This window comes from Sphaeramia orbicularis, chromosome 7 (assembly GCF_902148855.1).
Source record: "Sphaeramia orbicularis chromosome 7, fSphaOr1.1, whole genome shotgun sequence".
NCBI classification, from domain to species: Eukaryota; Metazoa; Chordata; class Actinopteri; order Kurtiformes; family Apogonidae; genus Sphaeramia; species Sphaeramia orbicularis.
In genome coordinates, this window is record NC_043963.1 from 37169655 (window position 1) to 37190679 (window position 21025).

At 34.8% G+C, this 21025-nt stretch overlaps 1 protein-coding gene across 4 annotated transcripts in view; it reads left to right on the plus strand.

Annotated features, from left to right (window-relative positions):
• Positions 1 to 20786, plus strand: part of kcnc4 (potassium voltage-gated channel, Shaw-related subfamily, member 4) — a 46440-nt gene extending 25654 nt beyond the window's left edge. Inside the window, exons 2-5 of one of the 4 annotated variants that reach the window (XM_030138201.1) lie at positions 8748 to 9684; positions 11851 to 12021; positions 13703 to 13748; positions 19934 to 20786. In XM_030138201.1, coding sequence (XP_029994061.1) covers positions 8748 to 9684; positions 11851 to 12021; positions 13703 to 13748; positions 19934 to 19943 — 1164 coding nt within the window. In that variant the 3' untranslated portion in view covers positions 19944 to 20786. Of the gene's footprint in view, positions 1 to 8747; positions 9685 to 11850; positions 12022 to 13702; positions 13749 to 15338; positions 15840 to 19933 lie in introns of those variants that run through there. The other 3 variants (XM_030138202.1, XM_030138199.1, XM_030138200.1) reach the window with 3 other exon arrangements.
• Positions 20787 to 21025: the final 239 nt, after the last annotated feature.

Below are 21025 nucleotides of genomic sequence, written 5' to 3' on the forward strand. Positions count from 1 at the left end.
TTTAAGCATATTTAAGTGTATTTTTGCGTGTATTGTAGGATATTTAAGCATATTTAAGTGTATTTTTGCGTGTTTTGTAGGATATTTAAGCATAATTCAGTGTATTTTTGCATGTATTGTAGAATATTTAAGCATATTTAAGTGTATTTTTGCATGTATTGTAGGATATTTAAGCATATTTAAGCTTATTTTTGTGTTTTGTAGAATATTTAAGCATATTTAAGTGTATTTTTGCGTGTATTGTAGGATATTTAAACATAATTAAGTGTATTTTTGCATGTATTGTAGGATATTTAAGCATATTTAAGTGTATTTTTGCGTGTTTTGTAGGGTATTTAAGCATATTTAAGTGTATTTTTGCGTGTATTGTAGAATATTTAAGCATATTTAATTGTATTTTTGCATGTATTGTAGGATGTTTAAGCATAATTAAGTGTATTTTTGCATGTATTGTAGGATATTTAAGTATATTTAAGTGTATTTTTGCGTGTATTGTAGGATATTCAAGCATATTTAAGTGTATTTTTGCATGTATTGTAGGATATTTAAGTATATTTAAGTGTATTTTTGCATGTATTGTAGGATATTCAAGCATATTTAAGTGTATTTTTGCATGTATTGTAGGATATTTAAGCATATTTAAGTGTATTTTTGCATGTATTGTTGGATATTTAAGCATATTTAAGTGTATTTTTGCATGTATTGTAGGATATTTAAGCATATTTAAGTGTATTTTTGCGTGTATTGTAAGATATTTAAGCATATTTAAGTGTATTTTTGCGTGTATTGCAGGATATTCAAGCATATTTAAGTGTTTTTTTGCATGTACCTGTAGGATATTTAAGCATATTTAAGTGAATTTTTGCATGTTTTGTAGGATATTCAAGCATATTTAAGTGTATTTTTGCATGTTTTGTAGGATATACAAGCATATTTAAGTGTATTTTTGTGTGTATTGTAGAATATTTAAGCATATTTAAGTGTATTTTTGCATGTATTGTAAGATATTTAAGCATATTTAAGTGTATTTTTGCGTGTATTGCAGGATATTCAAGCATATTTAAGTGTTTTTTTTGCATGTACCTGTAGGATATTTAAGCATATTTAAGTGTATTTTTGCATGTATTGTTGGATATTTAAGCATATTTAAGTGTATTTTTGCATGTATTGTAGGATATTTAAGCATATTTAAGTGTATTTTTGCGTGTATTGTAAGATATTTAAGCATATTTAAGTGTATTTTTGCGTGTATTGCAGGATATTCAAGCATATTTAAGTGTTTTTTTGCATGTACCTGTAGGATATTTAAGCATATTTAAGTGAATTTTTGCATGTTTTGTAGGATATTCAAGCATATTTAAGTGTATTTTTGCGTGTTTTGTAGGGTATTTAAGCATATTTAAGTGTATTTTTGCGTGTATTGTAGAATATTTAAGCATATTTAATTGTATTTTTGCATGTATTGTAGGATGTTTAAGCATAATTAAGTGTATTTTTGCATGTATTGTAGGATATTTAAGTATATTTAAGTGTATTTTTGCGTGTATTGTAGGATATTCAAGCATATTTAAGTGTATTTTTGCATGTATTGTAGGATATTTAAGTATATTTAAGTGTATTTTTGCATGTATTGTAGGATATTCAAGCATATTTAAGTGTATTTTTGCATGTATTGTAGGATATTTAAGCATATTTAAGTGTATTTTTGCATGTATTGTTGGATATTTAAGCATATTTAAGTGTATTTTTGCATGTATTGTAGGATATTTAAGCATATTTAAGTGTATTTTTGCGTGTATTGTAAGATATTTAAGCATATTTAAGTGTATTTTTGCGTGTATTGCAGGATATTCAAGCATATTTAAGTGTTTTTTTGCATGTACCTGTAGGATATTTAAGCATATTTAAGTGAATTTTTGCATGTTTTGTAGGATATTCAAGCATATTTAAGTGTATTTTTGCATGTTTTGTAGGATATACAAGCATATTTAAGTGTATTTTTGTGTGTATTGTAGAATATTTAAGCATATTTAAGTGTATTTTTGCATGTATTGTAGGATATTTAAGCATATTTAAGTGTATTTTTGCGTGTATTGTAAGATATTTAAGCATATTTAAGTGTATTTTTGCGTGTATTGCAGGATATTCAAGCATATTTAAGTGTTTTTTTTGCATGTACCTGTAGGATATTTAAGCATATTTAAGTGTATTTTTGCATGTTTTGTAGGATATACAAGCATATTTAAGTGTATTTTTGTGTGTATTGTAGAATATTTAAGCATATTTAAGTGTATTTTTTTATTTTATGGAATTTACTTTTTTCACTCAAAACTTCTTACCCTGTTGTTTATAGTATTTGACTGGTCCGGCCCACTTTATATCATATTAGGCAGGATGTGGCCCCTGAACTAAAATGAGTTTGACAGCCCTGTTGTAGAAGATAACGGTGTTTCCACGTTCACTGCAGATCCTCTGAACATCCAAATGGGTCATATCTGATGACCATGAAAAGATGACAAACTGTATTTTACACACATTATTTACATGTACTGATAGAATTAGTGGATCAACAGGTATTAAACAGTTTATATCAGTAGACGGTTTTAAACAAGAGGATTAATCATCAAAATAATCAGTCATCTACAGAATAATAGCAGTAACTGATAGCAGATTTTTACCAAAGTATATGTACAGTGCATGTTAGTATTATTATTTTTTTGCAGTTATTGCTTCTGTTGTGATTGAAAAAGACTGTGTTATGAAAGTGTCTTCTACTCGAGCCGCTAAAAGGTGCAGATCTACTGGTAGGCTTCAGTTTCTGTTGCGTTCTGGGCTTGTTGTGGTGCTCATCATGACTCAGACACTCGGCCCTGCTGATGTTCTGGGTAACTGCATTTACACAACAAGGGGACTCTGCTCCTCCTGGGCTTAGTTTAGGTTTCATGGCTTTCCCTGTCGTCTTGTGGCTCGGTCCTCATCGTCTTCGGGGATGCCAGTTGTGAGCGGCTCAGATCTCTGCAGGGACCAGCCGAGGAAGGTTGTCATGGTATGGAGCTGATATCATGTATGAAGACATTTCTAAAACATTATATGTAGCAGTTTTTTGTTGTTTCGAATTCTGAGCAAAGCCTGTTTTCAAATCCAATAAACCGTTCAGATTCATTTTGTTTGCTTAAATTAGTATCCCAGTGGCACATTGTAGTCTTTATTTGTTTATTATCAATGACAGACCTGAACAATATAAACCTGATGGATAATGTGAGAGGCTGGAGCAGAAAGTGGTGCATGTGAGGAGCAGGTACATATTTAACCAGCTGGGAGATTAGAAAGGTTGGAGAGGCTTTACAGTTTGTCCAGCCTTTAGGGAACAATGAAGACACATGAGGCATGAGTTTGCACACAATGTTAACACAAATGCCTATTGTGTTGGATCGACCACGTCTGTCAAATTACCTCCCACCAGTTGTAGTTTGACTTGTTCACTTGGAAATTTCAGGTCATTTGTATTGTTCTTATGCAGTATTTGTTTTAATTCTTCACCTACATAAATCAGTGGTGAAAAATGCTGTTTTTAGTTGGTTCTAGTTTTTTTTTTTTTTTTTTTTTTTACTATTTTATCCTTTGCAGAGGCAGGTATTAACCCTTTATCGGGCAAGTGACTATTTTTGGTCATTTCTGATGATAAAATTGATGAGGATGATGATGAAATTCTTTATACAGTCATCACATAATAATACAACCAGTGTCAACAACAACACTACAAACATTACAAACATTACCAACAGCTTAATGACTGAAAAGGCACAGGCAGAAGCAGAATGCTTATATTAATGTCTGTCCTACAGAACAAATTCAGCTACCCAGCATTCAATATAGGAAAAAGAAAAAAAAAAAAAAAAAAAAAAAAAGAAAAACAACAATGCATACAACCAAACAAACAAGCAAAAACATAAAAAGGTGAAAATAAACCAGAAAAATAGAAAACTTAACCCACCAAATTAATGGTAATTCAATGTAGAATCAAAAATAAATTATTTACCTATTACTTATTAGATCTTAACAATTGTATCCTTCAAAAATTGCTTTACGTACCACTTTTTTAAATATCAAAAATGGGCTACACATTCTTAAATCAATGCTGGCCTCATTGCATAGTTTAACTCCAACAACAGATACACATCTTCTTTTAGTCTCTATTTTAGCTTTTTGTTCAACAAATTTACAAACATCTCGCAAATCATATTTAGACTCATGTGTTGAGAAGAACCTTTGCACACAGACGGGGAGTAACTTTAATTTGGCTTTATACATTATTTGCATTATTTTATAGTAAATCAAATCATTAAATTTCATAATTTCATTCTGCACACAATACAGTTACAGTGAGGAGAGTGAGGTTACAATCTCAGGTCCAATGTGGTCTACAGGGTCTGCAAGGTCCACCTCTGCATGAACAGTAGTCACTTTTCCATCGGACATATGTGCAACACTTTGCCAATATTTACTAAATGTTGAAAAAACAGAAGTGTGTAACGTCGGTTTTTCCATTAAATCACAAATGCAATAATTTGTTTATTTATTATCGCGAGATGACACGAGAAGTCGTTCCATAAACATGGTGATGAATGTAAATATTGTATTGATTTATAGATATATTCATTATTATTATATATTACCCCTCTATCCCATACTAAATTAAAAAATGATTCGGTTTCCTGGTGTGTCCACACATACCACGCTTCTTTTAAAACTCTTCTTCGCTTCTTGTAACATCTGTCAACATCCAGTCTTTATTTGTGTGACTCTAGTTGCGGAAAAAGGTCTTTCCATTGCAGTTTTGTGTGATATACCAATTGCGCTACACCTGAAAAAAACCACCTCTTGCCAGTGCAAAAACTTTTAATCAAAAAACAAGAGTTTTGGCCAAATCGTCGTTTTTCCATTAGGCAATTTTTTATGCACAAGTTATATTTGTGCAATTTGAGGGTCAATGGAAAAGCGACTAGTGAGTGTACCTGCTACGTTAGGTACCACAAAGTAATGGTACAAATGTAAGGAATCATGTTCCAAGTGTTAGTGTGTATGTTGACAGGTGTCTGGATAAGCACTTATGTTGTTGTGATGTTCTAAAAGTGATGTTCTAATGTTCTACAATGCTTTTTCCTTTCACCTTACATGTGTTTTTTTTTTTTTTTTTTTTTTTTTTTTTGCCACTTATGGGTAAGGAACCAAATATGGTAACTTCACAGAGCTTGATTTTCTACAAAAGAACAAACATTTTGAAAAATTTCACAAAAGTAATTAAATTTTGTTATGTGCTCCAATAACACACCAAAGAGTATTTCTGAGTGCCTAAACGTTTTGCTTTCCTGTATTTATCTGACAGCTTGAGTTGTGATTGCTTGATGTTTTTTCAGCGGCTGATAGTAATTATTTGTAGGTTTGTTAAGAAATGATCTTGCCTCACAGACAAAATGTACTAAACTGTACATACTTTAATAAGATGAATTTAGAAATAAATGACAAAAGTTCTTGTTCAGGTAGGTAACATTCTTTTTGGGTAAAACCCATTCTCTCACTGATTCACAGAATTTCACATTTTGACCTGATACTTCACCAACTAGCATTTTTACTAAACTTTTTTTCGTTACTGACCCACAAAATTTTATTCTTGCTGCATTTTTTCTTGTGGACCAGAGGAACTATATGAGACCAATACTCATGTTTGGGAAAAAAAAAAAAAAAAAAAAAAAAAGGAAAAAGCCTGTTTTCAAATTTAAATTAACTCCAGTACAAAACCTGTGATGTCTTTTTAGAAAGAAATCTGGACAAATAGTTCTGCTCTTTTGGTGCTTGTTTTTCCTCCTGTGGATCATTTGTTCAAGGCACATTTGTAAGTCAGCTCCAGTATTATAGCATAGTATAGTATAGTATAGCATAGTATAGCATAGTATAGTATAGTACAGTATTATAGTGAAGTACTCAGAACTTGATGAAATAGTGGGTTCACACAGTGTGAGCGCCCCCTGCTGTTTATGACCGGCAGCCCCTCATGATAATGGAATCACGTCCTCTCTCAGTGTGATTCAGACTGTGTGTTCATGGGAGTAATTGGTCTGAAATTGGTCTGTTTTCTCAGGGAACATTGTCCCGGCTCTCCTGTGGATAAAAAGCTTTTGAAGTAAAAAAAGAAAAAAACAAAAAAACAGCACTTCAATCACTTATCCTCAAACAAAGTGTGGAAGTAGCTGATCAACAATCAGTTAATATCTGTCCGGTAGTAAGAGGTCATGAAGAAGAGGTGCAGTGAAAACTGAGCAAAATGAAAAGATAATATTTGAAAATACTTCAGTTTTATTAGTGCATAGTTTTATTTAACGGTGGGAGAATTGGATAAAAGATTTAATAAAAGCAAATCTATTTTTTGTCTCATAGTATCATCGGTCAGAATATTATGACAATAAATAGCATTGATGAGAACTGGAAAAAAAAAAAACTGAAATCAAGAAGAAATATCAAGCGTTTTGATGCACAAACATAAATATCTGCACAGTCTCTACACATTTCCCACAATGTCCTCATACTCATCAATTGACACGGTAAAGACTGACATAGTATAGAACCGTATTATGCTTATATTAAGCATTTAAAGTATTTTCAGAGGCAAAAATCTGAAAAAAAACAAAACAAACAAACAACAACAATAGCCTTGATCTGACATTAAATGGAAAATTCCTACTAATAAACAATGTGTTTCTGTATTAAAGTTCTTGGAGTTGATATAATTATATCTAATTATACATTTAGCTGCAGTTTAACAAGGACGTCATCCGCACTGAGGACTCTTCCTTCACCTACAGGGCTTTATGGCCAGAATACAAAACCTCCTATCTGAAAAAATCACTTTTTTCAGGAAACAAAAAAACCTTTAGTTTTTGTTATAGTATGGTCTTTGTTAAAGATATCCAAGCATATTCTATTGTTCTCAGACTCTCTTTCTATATTATGTGTTAACAATACATACCAGGTATTTATGCCTCCCAAAGTACAGTCCATTTAATGTGAAAACTCAAAATCTAAAAATTTGCAGATAGGAGGTTTTGTTTTTTGGCCATCGAGTTTAGGTCATTCAGTGTTTGGATGCAACTCTTGTGGTTTTTTTCTTACAACTTTCTGATGTAATTCACAGCAAGGGCAGTTTTTTTTTTTTTTTTTCCAAAAAAACTCCAAATGTGTGAATGTTACTTGCTTCAACTGGGGATATAAATCAGTCTTTGCATATTTGAAGTCAAATTGCTAACTTACCAAAAACAGTACTTTAGGAAAAACTTTAGGTCAAGTTCAGAAGCTTACCTTTGACCAACCAGGCCACGCTCTGCTTCCTTTACAGTTTCACAGCATTGGTTTGCCTCTCTTTTAACTCATTTAACAAAACAAATGCGCTCCATACTTCCTTGTCAAAGTTAGTCTTGTCTCTGAATCAGACATAAGTTTCTTCATGTCGCCTCATTCATTATATTAGTTTTTACTGTCAATCACCAGACACTCGCTGCCTCTCCAGGGAAACTAATCCCTCACAACATGTTGCCTCGCAGACTTGATTGGCGCTCCTATAGCTTTCTTTTTGTTAATTGAGGTAACAGTGAATTTCAAGCTGAAGTTTGCAGATAAAAAACACTGGTGAAAAAAGTAATGTTCTATCATCTTGGATTAGAAATCACTATAATGTATGCTTTCTATAGTGGATGAAATGCATTTGGATTAACCCATAAAGACCCAGTGCTACTTTTATGGCAGTTCCCAAATGAATTTTTCTCTCTATTTAACCTTTCTAAAGTGATTTGTCATCATTCATTATAATATTATCCTCACTTTTTTCCATTTTTCAGCATAAACCAAGCATTTTTCTATATTTAATTCACTGATAATGTAGATGTTCAGTAAAGGAAATTCAAAGGTTGTTATATCAAACAGAGAAAACTAAAGAAAAAATGTTTTGGTTTTTTTTGTAGAATCTGTCATTAAGTGAACTTAAAACAAGTGTCTCCATCTACTGTCATTGATCCAACTCCATGGGTTTTACTGGTGAATCAGTGTTGTAGAAGATGACAGTGTTTCCATGTTCACTACGGAGCCTCTGAACATCCAAATGGGTCATATCTGATGATCATGAAAAGACAACAAACTGTATTTTACACCAGTTATTTCCATGTATTGATAGGATTAGTGCAGTGATTTTCAACCTTGGGGTCGGGACCCCACGTGGGGTCGCCTGGAATTTAAATAGGGTCGCCTGAAATTTCTAGTAATTGATAAAAAATTAAAACTTCCTAATAAAAATTTACATTATATTGCCTAAATGTTGCCTAAAATTAATGTGTATTTGCAACATAGTATAACAAACTATTACACGATCAAAAACAAATTAATTTTAGCAAATAAAATGTCTTCGTTTTGAATGTCTGGGGTTGCCTGAAATTTCTAATAATTTATAAAAAAAAATTAAAAATTAAAACTTACTAAAAAAAATTTACATTATATAGTCTAAATGTCATCTAAAATTAATGTTTATTTGCAACACAGTATGACAAATTATTACATTATCAAAAACAAATTAATTTTAGCCCCAAAAAATGTCTGTGTTTTGAATGTCTGGGGTCACCAGAAATTTGTAATGTTAAAATATCTTTGCTGGTGGCTGGTCTTTATCGGTTAAACATGACCAACTGTTTATTTGTCTCTTCCAGGGAGTGGCATTTGCTTCTCTCTTCTTCATCCTGGTGTCCATCACAACCTTCTGCCTGGAGACCCACGAAGCCTTCAATGAACTGAGGAACCGGACGGAGCAGGTTGTCAAGGGCAACATCACATATGAGGTGGAGAGGCTGGAGTTTGTCATCATACCCGCCCTGACCCACGTGGAGGGTGTCTGTGTGATCTGGTTCACCTTTGAGTTTCTGGTGCGCATCATCTGCTGCCCAGACAAGGTGGTCTTCATCAAGAACACACTCAACATCATTGACTTTGTGGCCATCCTGCCGTTCTACCTGGAGATGGGTCTGAGCGGTCTGTCATCCAAAGCAGCCAGTGACGTGCTGGGCTTCCTGCGTGTGGTGAGGTTCGTTCGGATTCTGCGGATCTTCAAACTGACGCGGCACTTTGTGGGCCTTCGTGTGCTGGGCCACACATTGAAAGCCAGTGTCAACGAGTTCCTCCTTCTCATCATCTTTTTGGCTCTGGGGGTTCTCATCTTCGCCACCATGATTTACTACGCAGAACGCATCGGAGCTGAGCCCGATGACCCCACGGGCTCCAACCACACACACTTCAAGAACATCCCCATCAGCTTCTGGTGGGCGGTGGTCACCATGACAACACTGGGCTACGGAGATATGTACCCGCAGACGTGGCTGGGGATGATGGTAGGTGCGCTGTGTGCCCTGGCTGGAGTCCTGACCATCGCCATGCCGGTGCCCGTCATCGTTAATAACTTTGGGATGTACTACTCGCTGGCGATGGCCAAACAGAAGCTGCCAAAGAGGAAGACAAAGCACATCCCCAACCCTGACGCTCCGACCGACTCTGCATCGTTTGGGAAATCAGAATCCAACTCACACAGAGACAGCACTCAGAGCGACACGTGTCCACTGGCTATAGAGGAGAGCATCAGCAGGAACCGCTCAGGTCAGAAACACCATCACTATCAACACTTTAACTCCTGGAGATTTTCACTAACAACTGTCTCATGCTGTCATTAATATCACATGTTTGTTTCTTTTGTTTTTATTTATTCCCCCTTTTGAGCAAGGGAAACCGAGAAATCTTCAGTTTGAAAGTCTTCCAGTCCTTTCACATCCTATCACCAAATGATCACAAATTCCAACTTATCAGACCAACTTAATATATTTTTTTAATTTACTTTTTATTTTGTTTTTGAGAAAAACACAACACAAATACTTACACTAACAAAACAAAACAGAACAAACAAACAACGGGGGGAGGGGTCCAGCTTTAGAGCAGCATCTAGTCCACATACAGGGTGGGGAAGCAAAATTTACAGTGAACATTTAGTTGTTTTTTTCTCAGCAGGCACTACGTCAATTGTTTTGAAACCAAACATATATTGATGTCATAATCATACCTAACACTATTATCCATACCTTTTCAGAAACTTTTGCCCATATGAGTAATCAGGAAAGCAAACGTCAAAGAGTGTGTGATTTGCTGAATGCACTCATCACACCAAAGGAGATTTCAAAAATAGTTGGAGTGTCCATAAAGACTGTTTATAATGTAAAGAAGAGAATGACTATGAGCAAAACTATTACGAGAAAGTCTGGAAGATACTATTAAAGAAGAATGGGAGAAGTTGTCACCCAAATATTTGAGGAACACTTGCGTAAGTTTCAGGAAGCGTGTGAAGGCAGTTATTGAGAAAGAAGGAGGACACATAGAATAAAAACATTTTCTATGATGTCAATTTTCTTGTGGCAAATAAATTCTCATGCCTTTCAATAAACTAATTGGTCATACACTGTCTTTCAATCCCTGCCTCAAAATATTGTAAATTTTGCTTCCCCACCCTGTATACATACATCACACACATGCATCAATATACTCATACCCATATTATTTTTTTTTTTCCTTTACAGTAAAGTTTTAGGATCCTGTGAAATTATACAAAGTCCGGTCTCACAGTTACAATATAAGAGAGCCACTTTGACCAATTTTCAGTAAAAATATCAGTTTTACATCTTAAATTAAATGTGATTCTCTCCATGACATACATATTGTACACTACATCAACCTAGTCATCTATAGTGGGTATGTCTCTTTTCAGACATTTTCTAGTCAGAGTCTTCTTACTTGCCACTAAGAGTAATCTCAATAACCATTTATCACTCTTAGTATACTTGAGTTCTTCTAAATCGTTGAGATACATAGTCTTAAAGTCAAAACAAACTTTAAACAGACCAACTTAATATTTTAAATTTATACCTTTTTATGACTGTAATTTTATCTGTGTTCCTATTTGTATTTTATTGTCTTATATATATATTTTATTATCTTTTGTGAAGCACTTTGTGACTTCTCTTGTCTGTGAAAGGTGCTATATAAATAAACTTTGCTTGCTTGCTACAAATTCATCAAATTAACCCATAAAGACCCAGTGCTACTTTTGTGGCAGTTTCCCAAATGAATTTTTCTCTATTTCTACCTTTCTTGACTTATATATTACCAATTTTTTTTTTTTTTAATAATATTATCCTCTGTATTTTGCATTTTTGGTGTAAATCATGTATAAACAATACAATACATCAGTGTCTTTGGCAAGCCATTTGTAATCTTAATTTTAGGTTATTTTTTACAGTTGAAAGTAGAAATACCATGCATAGCCCTCTTATAATGAATTTACTCAAATGAACAACTAAAAAAAACACATTTTTCTTATGTCTTGAATTGTTCTGTTTATCCATAATAGTGCTGAACTAATTACTCAATAAAATCCCAGTGACGGAAAATCAGTCACAAAGTATTTAGGTAATTAATGATTTAATTTTCTCTTTTTGTGTTTGAATGATTACGACAAAGCCTCTTTATTTTTAGACTAAAGGCTTTTCAGTATTTTCCTGACAGATGAATTGCGCTTAGTCACAGAGACAGTAACACACCAGGATCAAATTACTCCTCATAACATCTCCGTCAAATTAGATTTCAACACAGAAAAATAACGATTTCATGCTATATACCTCCCCTGTCTTTGTCTGTGCCCTCGGGGGGAGACTCAGTAAAAGCTTTGGCATTTACCTTGTGGTGGTTTTTGTTCTTTTTTTTTCGTCTTCATGTCAGACTCCAAACAAAATGGAGATGCAAATGTGGCCCTTTCAGAGGAGGAGGGCTGCAGCCTGACTCAGCCGCTGTCCCCCAGTGAAAAGTGGTCTCTGCGATGCTCCAGGGGACGAGACAAGACCAAGAAGGAGGGCACCTGCTTCCTCCTGACCTCTGGAGACACCAACACTGGTATGAGACATGTACATGTACTGTTTGTAGTGCTTTGTGGTTTCAGTAGACCTTTATCACAGCCAACATTTAACATTTAGATGATTACAGCAGGAACCCAGAGGTGTTACCGATGCCTTTTAATAGAAAAACATGCACATCAACAGCATGAAGTAGATTTGGGACCAGGAACAAACTTCATGTGCATTTTTCTTTTATTCGCAGAAAGGGTATTGTTTTCACTTTTTAGTGTAAATGTGTGTTTGTGTGTGTGAGTGAGCAACTCGCCAATCAATCTAGGTACATGTTTTAAATAACTAAATAAGTGGAACCCTCTATTACCACGCCCTCTGAAGGGGAGACAAGGGGTATTGTTTTTGGTTCGTTTCTTTTGTTTGTTTGTTTGTTTGTTTCATAGCACTGCCCCCACAGGCTCATACTGCAGGCACTAGGCATGATGGGTAATCACTCCATCCATCTCTCTTCTCACATGACCTTTTTGCATTGCACTTCCATAAGATTAACTGTTTAGTCTTCAACTGTTTAGTTCTTTTCGCATTTTGCAAAAAGAAATGCTCTTATTAAACAGAGCTATGTGCTCTAATGTGAATTTTTTAACTTATTTGATTTCACCAAATTAAAAAAACAAAACCTAATTTAAGACTTCTTAAGATTTTTATCCAGACGCATTTCTTCCTACGAGATGATGGTTCAACACTGTCCTTCCAGGTTTTAATAATGCATCGAGTGGTTTTTAATCCAGCCTTAGCAGTTTCATCATCTCCTTAGTTGTTTTCTGTGTTTGTTGCACACCAATTATTTGACCTGTCTGAAACACAGTTAAATCTTTCTATGGTTCTTTCAGAAATGAGCTGCTCATTTATAGTCACTGCATCAGTTAGTTCAAGAATTAGTTTCTACCTGAAACCTATTAATCTTTGAAGTAATTATCCAATGGAAGGCTTAGTTTGGTTTGTTAAATCCTGATTATCTTGTGCTATATCAGAAACATTAGCTGTTAGCTTGGAGAGGTGCCATGAAGTCACAAACCACTGCAATTATTTTGAGGATGACACTTAATACATATATTGGCAAAACAAATATCCAGGAGTAGGTACATTCTGGTGCATCTAGCTGAAGAATCAATGAAGTGATGAGATAAAATGATTTCTGGGGGTGTCTTTTGTCTTTTTGCAGGGTTTACATCCCCTCTTAGATGTGTTTTTTCATTAGATGATGTTTCAGCCTTCAGGTCCTCTTCAAGATCAACAATTGCAGGCTACAGTCTGTGGTTTGTTACATAGCCGAAGCATCTTAGACTGATTATACAATCGTGTTTCACCGCTGGGGTGAGAAAAAAACAATCAAGATGCTTTCAGTGAATCAACACATTGGCAGGAGCGACAATCACAACTCACATCACACACTAGATCTCACTTCTATATCGTTTTTTCTTTATGTATGTTCCTAAATGTTAAACATAACATTAATTTGGGGTTGATTTCTTTTTCTATTATAGAGAAAAAAATTAAAAACCACCTACTTACTGATAAGATTAACAACCACTCTCCATTTAATTAGAAGACAGGAAACCTTTCCGGTGAGCCATCATGTAGAAAACCAAGGCCCTGAAACTGACACCTATGTATTAATGAATTCAGCACTAATTGTAGCACTAACTGTCTCATCTCTTTGTGTGCACTTGCAGAAATGAAGTCTTTCCTGAATAATTCACAGAACGCTGGCAGGTTAGTGTTGTATCTAAATATAAAAATGAAAATACAGGTTCAGCCTCAAATATATTAGCATTTTACTGGATCTAATGAATAACCACAGTAAAAAAAAACTAGTAAACTGTAATTGTGTAACATTTAAAGCACAGTATTTAATTTCAGCTCTTTCAAAACCATCAGAAAATATGTCGTTGTTGTGGGGGGTTTAAAGGAGATGTTTGCATCAGTGACAAATTAATATCTGACGAGACTCATGTAAACAGAAGACGTATTGTATCATTGTTGTATTGAAATTATTTATTTTCAAATTATGTCATTGTAATGAAAACAATGTAAGTAACATTAATAAATAGATTATGTCACTGAAAAGAAAACAAAAGAAATTGGATTTAACGTTAAATAGAACTATACATTCCTCTGGAATTGAGCATCACTGAAAACATTTGATGCAATGTAAGTGCACAAGTCAATGTTACATATTAGATTATTAGACATTACATTATAAATGTATTATTGTGGTGTGTATTATAATATTATATTAGATGTATACACACACACACATACACACACACACACACACACACAATATACAAACCAGAATAGAATGCCGTTAGGTGCAAGTACAGCCTCCACACATTGATTCATGCATCCACCCCAACAATAAGTATGAATGAATGAATCAAAACAATAAATAAATGAAAAGAAACAAATAAATGTATAAAAGCGATAAATAAGTCATTGAAAACATTGATCTTGTATTAAATGTTAGCTTTAAATATAATCTGAATCCACGGTGACGTACAACTTTTCTAAAGCACATTTCCATCGACCTTTACTTGCAGCATTTTTATTCTGTAATGTAATGTATAAGTAGAGTTTTCTAAAATGTGAGACGTGGTTACAGGGATGTGACTTCCTTCCATTGACATGTGCTGTCAGCCTGCTGTCTCTCTGCTCGATCTCTCTACTGAGCTCTCAAACTGCCCAACATCCCCGTCTAAGAAAAGGCTCTATATTTGGCAGCCATAGATTAGTTCTTGACATCCGGAGCACACATCCCACCCATTCAACATCCTGACTCCCGTCTGCAAACAGCCCAGCCACACTGAAGGTGTTTTCCTGCAAAACTTCACTTTTCAGAGATGCATTTTTCTAACAAAGCTCATTAGCACATCACTGTCAAAGGAAAACAGCACACAAATGGGGCACTTACAGTTGCCTGACTCCTGTGAGAATATCGCCCCTTTTCTGACAGCCCATTACAAGGAAATTGTATTTCATCGTGTTGCCTAAAAGCCTCGTCAATCCCTGGATGTGTTGAGTGTTGTAGATTGGTATAGGTTAATGGCATGTTGACACATGCAGATGTGAAAAACACATAACCTCAGTTATATCTGTCAGATATATCGGAGAATAGATCTTGGTGGACCATTAGGGATGTGCAAGAGAAGAAATGATCTGAGTATTTAAGTGTTCATAGTGGAGAAGAAACTGCCTTCATATAGAAATCAGTGCTAGGAAATTGTCACAGTACTTTCTCTAAAAATACAGTAAATGATCTGGTCAGCTCATGAAATGACCAAGTGGGTTTTTTTTATCTCAAAGAGGAAAACAAAGGAAAGCTGAGCAAAGCCAGAACATCTCAAAACCAATCTTTGAGAGAGAGGGGAGGGTGTAATTCAATCCTGAGCCCTGTGTCTGGTGAGTATGTGGATAATGACATCCCAGTCTATTAGAGGGGAATATCACACATACACAACACATTTTAATGCACATTATCTGCAAAAAAGGGTTCATGTGAGCTCGCACTGTTTTCTAACAATGTTTAGAAAAAAAAAAAAACTGCACCAGTACAAAATCAAAAATCCATGTTTTTACACACTGACATTCTGAGTTGGGGTTGAAATAGACTGACGCTGTTGTATCTGCACTTCAGAGCTCTGCCCATAGGGATGGTGTGAGGGTAATTTTAGGGTTACAGGATATAAGGTATAGATAATATTTCAACAGGACAGTGTGGGAGGATGGACAGATGGAGGCAGCAGATCTGAAGATGTTCAGATGGTTATCATCAGCAGGAAATAGTTTCCTGGCCTGTGGTGGAGGCAAAACACTGGATTTGACATGATTAAGGTCATTGCATGTGTCTTTGACAGTGCTGACAAAAACTATCATTTAACAGTCAGGTGTGTAAAATGTATGAGGATTAGGGTTAGTAAGAGTAGTCACAGAAAATGGTTATTCTTAGTTTTTATTTCTGCATAATCACACAGGAATAAGATGCATGGTGTTTTCATGACCTTTGAATGGGCTGTTTATTTCTTTTTCTGTTTTAAATGTATTACCATCACTTATGTTTGAGTGTGGACCAGAATTAAAATCCTCTTCTACATATTTTACACTCACTTTAAGTTTGGTTTGTTTGGTTTTTTTTTCTTTCTAACTTATTTTGTCCAGCATCATAACAGCAGAATGGTAGTCTGGCTGCCTTTTGGTGCTGAACAAATTTGCTTTGTCAAGAGAAACTTCATAAAGTATATGAGGCTCCCTTTGATATTCTGCTGTCTTTATTTTGAGTTTCGTTGAACCACATTTAGTTGTAATATGCATCTTCGTTGCCAGCTGTCACTAAATACCACACACTGAACTGCTGCATACATACAAAAACATACAAAAACAGTGTTGTCCTGTTAGTAAATGCGTTGTGTCAGCGATGTGACAGCCGCCCGCTTGTGTCCTTACGATGAGTGCATAATGGTGTGATGAGGCGTTCAAGTGCTGCTAAGAGGAAGCAGCAGGCGGATATACAGACGAGCAGAGAAAAGGCTTTGTGGCTCAGATGAGCTTCCACATTCCCCAGTGAGTCGTCTGGATGATTGCCACTAATAGGTTACCATTAACAGCATGGGTGGTCAAGACAGAAGCCTCCCCCTGTCGTCTGAAGTTTGGATCGGCTGAATTTTTGACTTAAGAGTTGGAAATGAAAGTGAAATAACCAGCCAGTTTCTTTTTATTGTAGGGTTCACAGCTTTTGGTGAGAAACAGTAGGTAATTTGAAGCAAAATATCCTTAGGGGTGTGAGTTCTTTACTTTTACAATGTAAAAAAAAAAAAACAGTTGTAAAGTTGGTTTTAACTTACTCAAAAACAAAAGTTTACTGATATGAAAAAAATCATCCTCATATTCAGTAACAGATATACAGGAAGCACTGGCATGTCTAATGAAAAACTTTATCAACTGTCCAAATAGTTGCAGATTTTTGTAAACGCTCCAACACTGATATAAATCAGCCACTGGGACAACGTTCGGAGTGCAGAATTCGGACCACAGCACTCAATACATTGAACTGACACTGAACTGAGAAGTCACACAGCACACGGCAGCATCTTACATGTAGCTCCGCCCACCTTTTCTAGCCTCACTGACTGCACAGAGCAAAGAACACCATTAAACAACATATAGAGCATTTAGAAAAATAATTCCTATACTATACTGTATATTGTCATTAATTTATCATTTCTTCCATCAGTTGCCACAGTACTGTGGTAGCAAAATGCACAAAAGAATGCACTGAAGTATATGCCATATATCAACACAGTACTGTGGCAACAAGAGGCTAATGATTTCATGTAACAGTGTCCATGATTGGCTCTAGTGCAAATGCTAACATTTGATTGGCTCTGTGGCAATAGACAAACCGATATTTCAAGCCACAGTACTGTGGTAGTAGCCATTGCCTTTTTTTTTTTTTTGAGATAATTATGTTTTCATGAGTATATAATCAGCTATAGATTGCAATTTTAAAAAACAATAATAGTAATATAAGTTTTCGCTACCTCAGAATGAAGAACGTGCTGTATAGCCCCAGATGGAGAAGGTCATCCTCACATAGACCTCCATGTTTTATAGTGTAGGTCAGAGCAGACTTTCCACTGTGTTTTTCTGTTTTCAGAATCAGAATCAGCTTTACTGGCCAAGTATGTGAACACATACAAGGAATTTGGCTTCGGTTTTTACATTGCTCACGACTTACAGTTCCAACATGAACCCAGACAACATGTGGACCGAGACACAATACAGACAAACAGTCCACTAGAGACAGAGACAACAATGGGTTAAGATTTACAGTGGATTTACAATGAAATATGTACAGAGTGCAGACTGAAGTATTTATACAGTGACTGGATATGTACAGGAATACAGTCTGTAAAAATATATGTATATATGTATATATGTGTCTATATTTGTATATATACACACACACACACACACATATATATGTGTATATATATATATATATATATATATATATATATATATATATATATATATATATATATATATATATATATATATATATATATATATATAATTGTAGCGCAAATACAGTTTTTTACATAGTGCAAATTAGACAGTTTTATGGTTATTGTCACCCAAGGTTAGGATTTATTAACTGTCACCTACTAATTTGGGTTGAGACCAAACGGCGACATCTGCCAATGTGCAAGTGTCACAATCTGCTGTAAGGTGAATGTCCAAGGGAACTCCAAAAAGTCCATCCTTCCAGATGTCCATGTTAAATTCAACATTTCAGCTGGAAACACCATGTTAGCAGCCTGGCACAAAAACTTTACAGTTCATTTCTGCCTCCCCTACCATTGCATGGGAGATCAGTTTAGATATACCTCACAAGTTTACATCCTCCAAAGCCAAAACTTTATGCGTCATTAACCCATAAAGACCCAGTGTTACTTTTGTGACAGTTCCCAAATAAATTTTCTCTATATTTAACCTTTCTTAAGAGATTTATCACCATTTTTTATAGTATTATCCTCTATATTTTGTATTTTATCAGTATAAATCAGGTACTTTTCTCTATTTAATTCACTGATCATGAAGATGTTCATAAAAGCTCAGATTAAAGTTGTTAGTTATTACATCAGAAACAGAGAAAACTGAGGAAAAAGTGAGTTTCAGTAAAATCCCCTGTAAGTCGCTTTGGAAAAAAGCGTCTGCCAAATGCATAAACATAAACATAAAATATATCCTTACCTGAACATAAACCAAGTATCTCCATCCACTGTCATTGGATTGGTGTAAAATACAGTTTGTCATCTTTTCATGGTCATCAGATATGACTCATTTGGACGTTCAGAGGCTCTATAGTGAACATGTAGACACTGTCATCTTCTACAACATTGATTCACCAGTAAAACCCATGGAGTTTCATCAATGACAGTGGATGGACACACTTGGTTTAAATTCACTTAATGACAGATTTTACTGAAAAAAAAAAGCATTTTTTCTTCAGTTTTCTCAGCTCTGATATAATAACCTTAGAATAAACTGAGTTTTCATGAACATCTAAATTAAATATAGTAAATTAAATAGAGGAAAATACATGGTTTACAAGGAAAAATACAAAATACAGAGGATAATATTATAATAAATGGTGATAATTCACTTAGGAACGATTAAACAGACAGAAAATTTCATTTGGGAACTGCTGCAAAAAGTAGCACTGGGTCTTTATGGGTTAATAAGAATATTTTTTCATAATTCTCATCAGCATCATGGTTTAAATTCCTGGTTAGATAATAATAGACAATAATATACTACTGGAACTGTTGGTTAAGTCTGATTTGCTGGTTTATGGATTTTACCTCCTGAACTGAGCTGCTAATCTGACAGATAGAACTGTGTTTCCTCCACTTTGCCAGGGTTTGTCACAGCCTTTGTCTACAGTTTGTCTCAGCTCATTACAAATGAGGATTATTTTGTTGCTTTTCCATCAGAAGTGTCATTTCTGTTTGTTTCTTGTATCAAATCAGTAAATGTTACAGTCTCTTCCACACATACAGAAGCATATAATTATTCATTAAATTTGTTTCAGTTGCACTTATTTGCATTCATTCTTCTTTGATGCAATTACGTCTTCCTCTGTCATGCATAAAAACTGATATTTTGGGGGGTTTTTTTTTAGTTGTCTGAATTCAGTGAAAATGCAAATAATATCAGCTGTATGGAAATGCACCTAAAGATTGTTGACTTTTCATGGGATTCATTTACAGTAACAGTACACTGTATAACATCTCCCTGATTCTGTAATGCCAGAGAATCTTTAAAATGTATTTCTTTGGTGCTTGTATCATATACTGACTGTGTTCTACTGTATTTCTTTCCACTGTGTTTCCTAACAGAGAGCTGTAAAGACATCCTCGCCGCCACTGGAAACTATGCTCAGCCGGAGGTCACCACTCTGACCTGATGCTGATTGGCTTTGAGAGGAAAAAAAAAAACAAAACATGAACTCACAGTGGAGTCCATGCTGTTCACAGCCTTGCTTTGTCTTTTTCTGAGTGAACTGCAGACTGGATTATTTTTCATTTTTCATTTTTCATTATTCAGTATCATGATTTGCTTTTGTCTTATAATACATCTAATGGTAGAAAATCAGTTGCTTAGCAGACTTACCTGATATATGTACACTCATTTACATGTTATAAAGCATTTTGCATGGTTGCATGATGAAACGTAATATGACATACCATAAAAGAAGTGAATATCATTATTATGTTTATCATTTTGTATGCTTGTCTTAAAATGAAAGTTTTCATTCTTTGCATTTATATTTAGGAAAGCCTGTACAGATGCAATTAGTTTGAGTTTTTTTTTTTCAACTCAAAGCACCGTCACTGTCTTATTTTCATAAATGTCCAATAAGAACACCCAAAACCTTGTGAATATGGGTTTGTACAGCAAAACTGTTACTGTGAACTAGAGTTAGCTGAAAACAGAAGCTCATTGTTTGACCCTTGTCTAAATAGACCCACGGCTCTTTGTTGATGATCCGGTCTCTGCCTTCTGTTGTGCCACTGCTTTTTAACACTAACCACAGACACAACATGAAGATACTTGCCAAGACACAGCAGACACACTGGTATAAATACTGCTCAGGCAAAAAACAGTTTGTAAATCCTTGTACAAAAAGAGAAGTTAAGTTGAGAAAAAAAAAAAAAAATGTTGGAGCAGTATTGTCCGCCTGTTACTTTAGCTGTTTACTACTAACTGTTGACTGGTTGAGTCAGGACCAAATATAGACTCTAATAGATGATATGATAGAGTTTCATCACCATCATTAGTAAACATACATGCAGTCCAATGTCATCAGTTCCACTTGTGCCTCATGTTGAGTAATGGCGCTTAAATGTGTGCAGTAATGTCCTTAGCTTTGTACTTCTGGGTGGATCTCTAGAAACCTGCTACATATTTCCAGGGGGAATAAAAGAAGA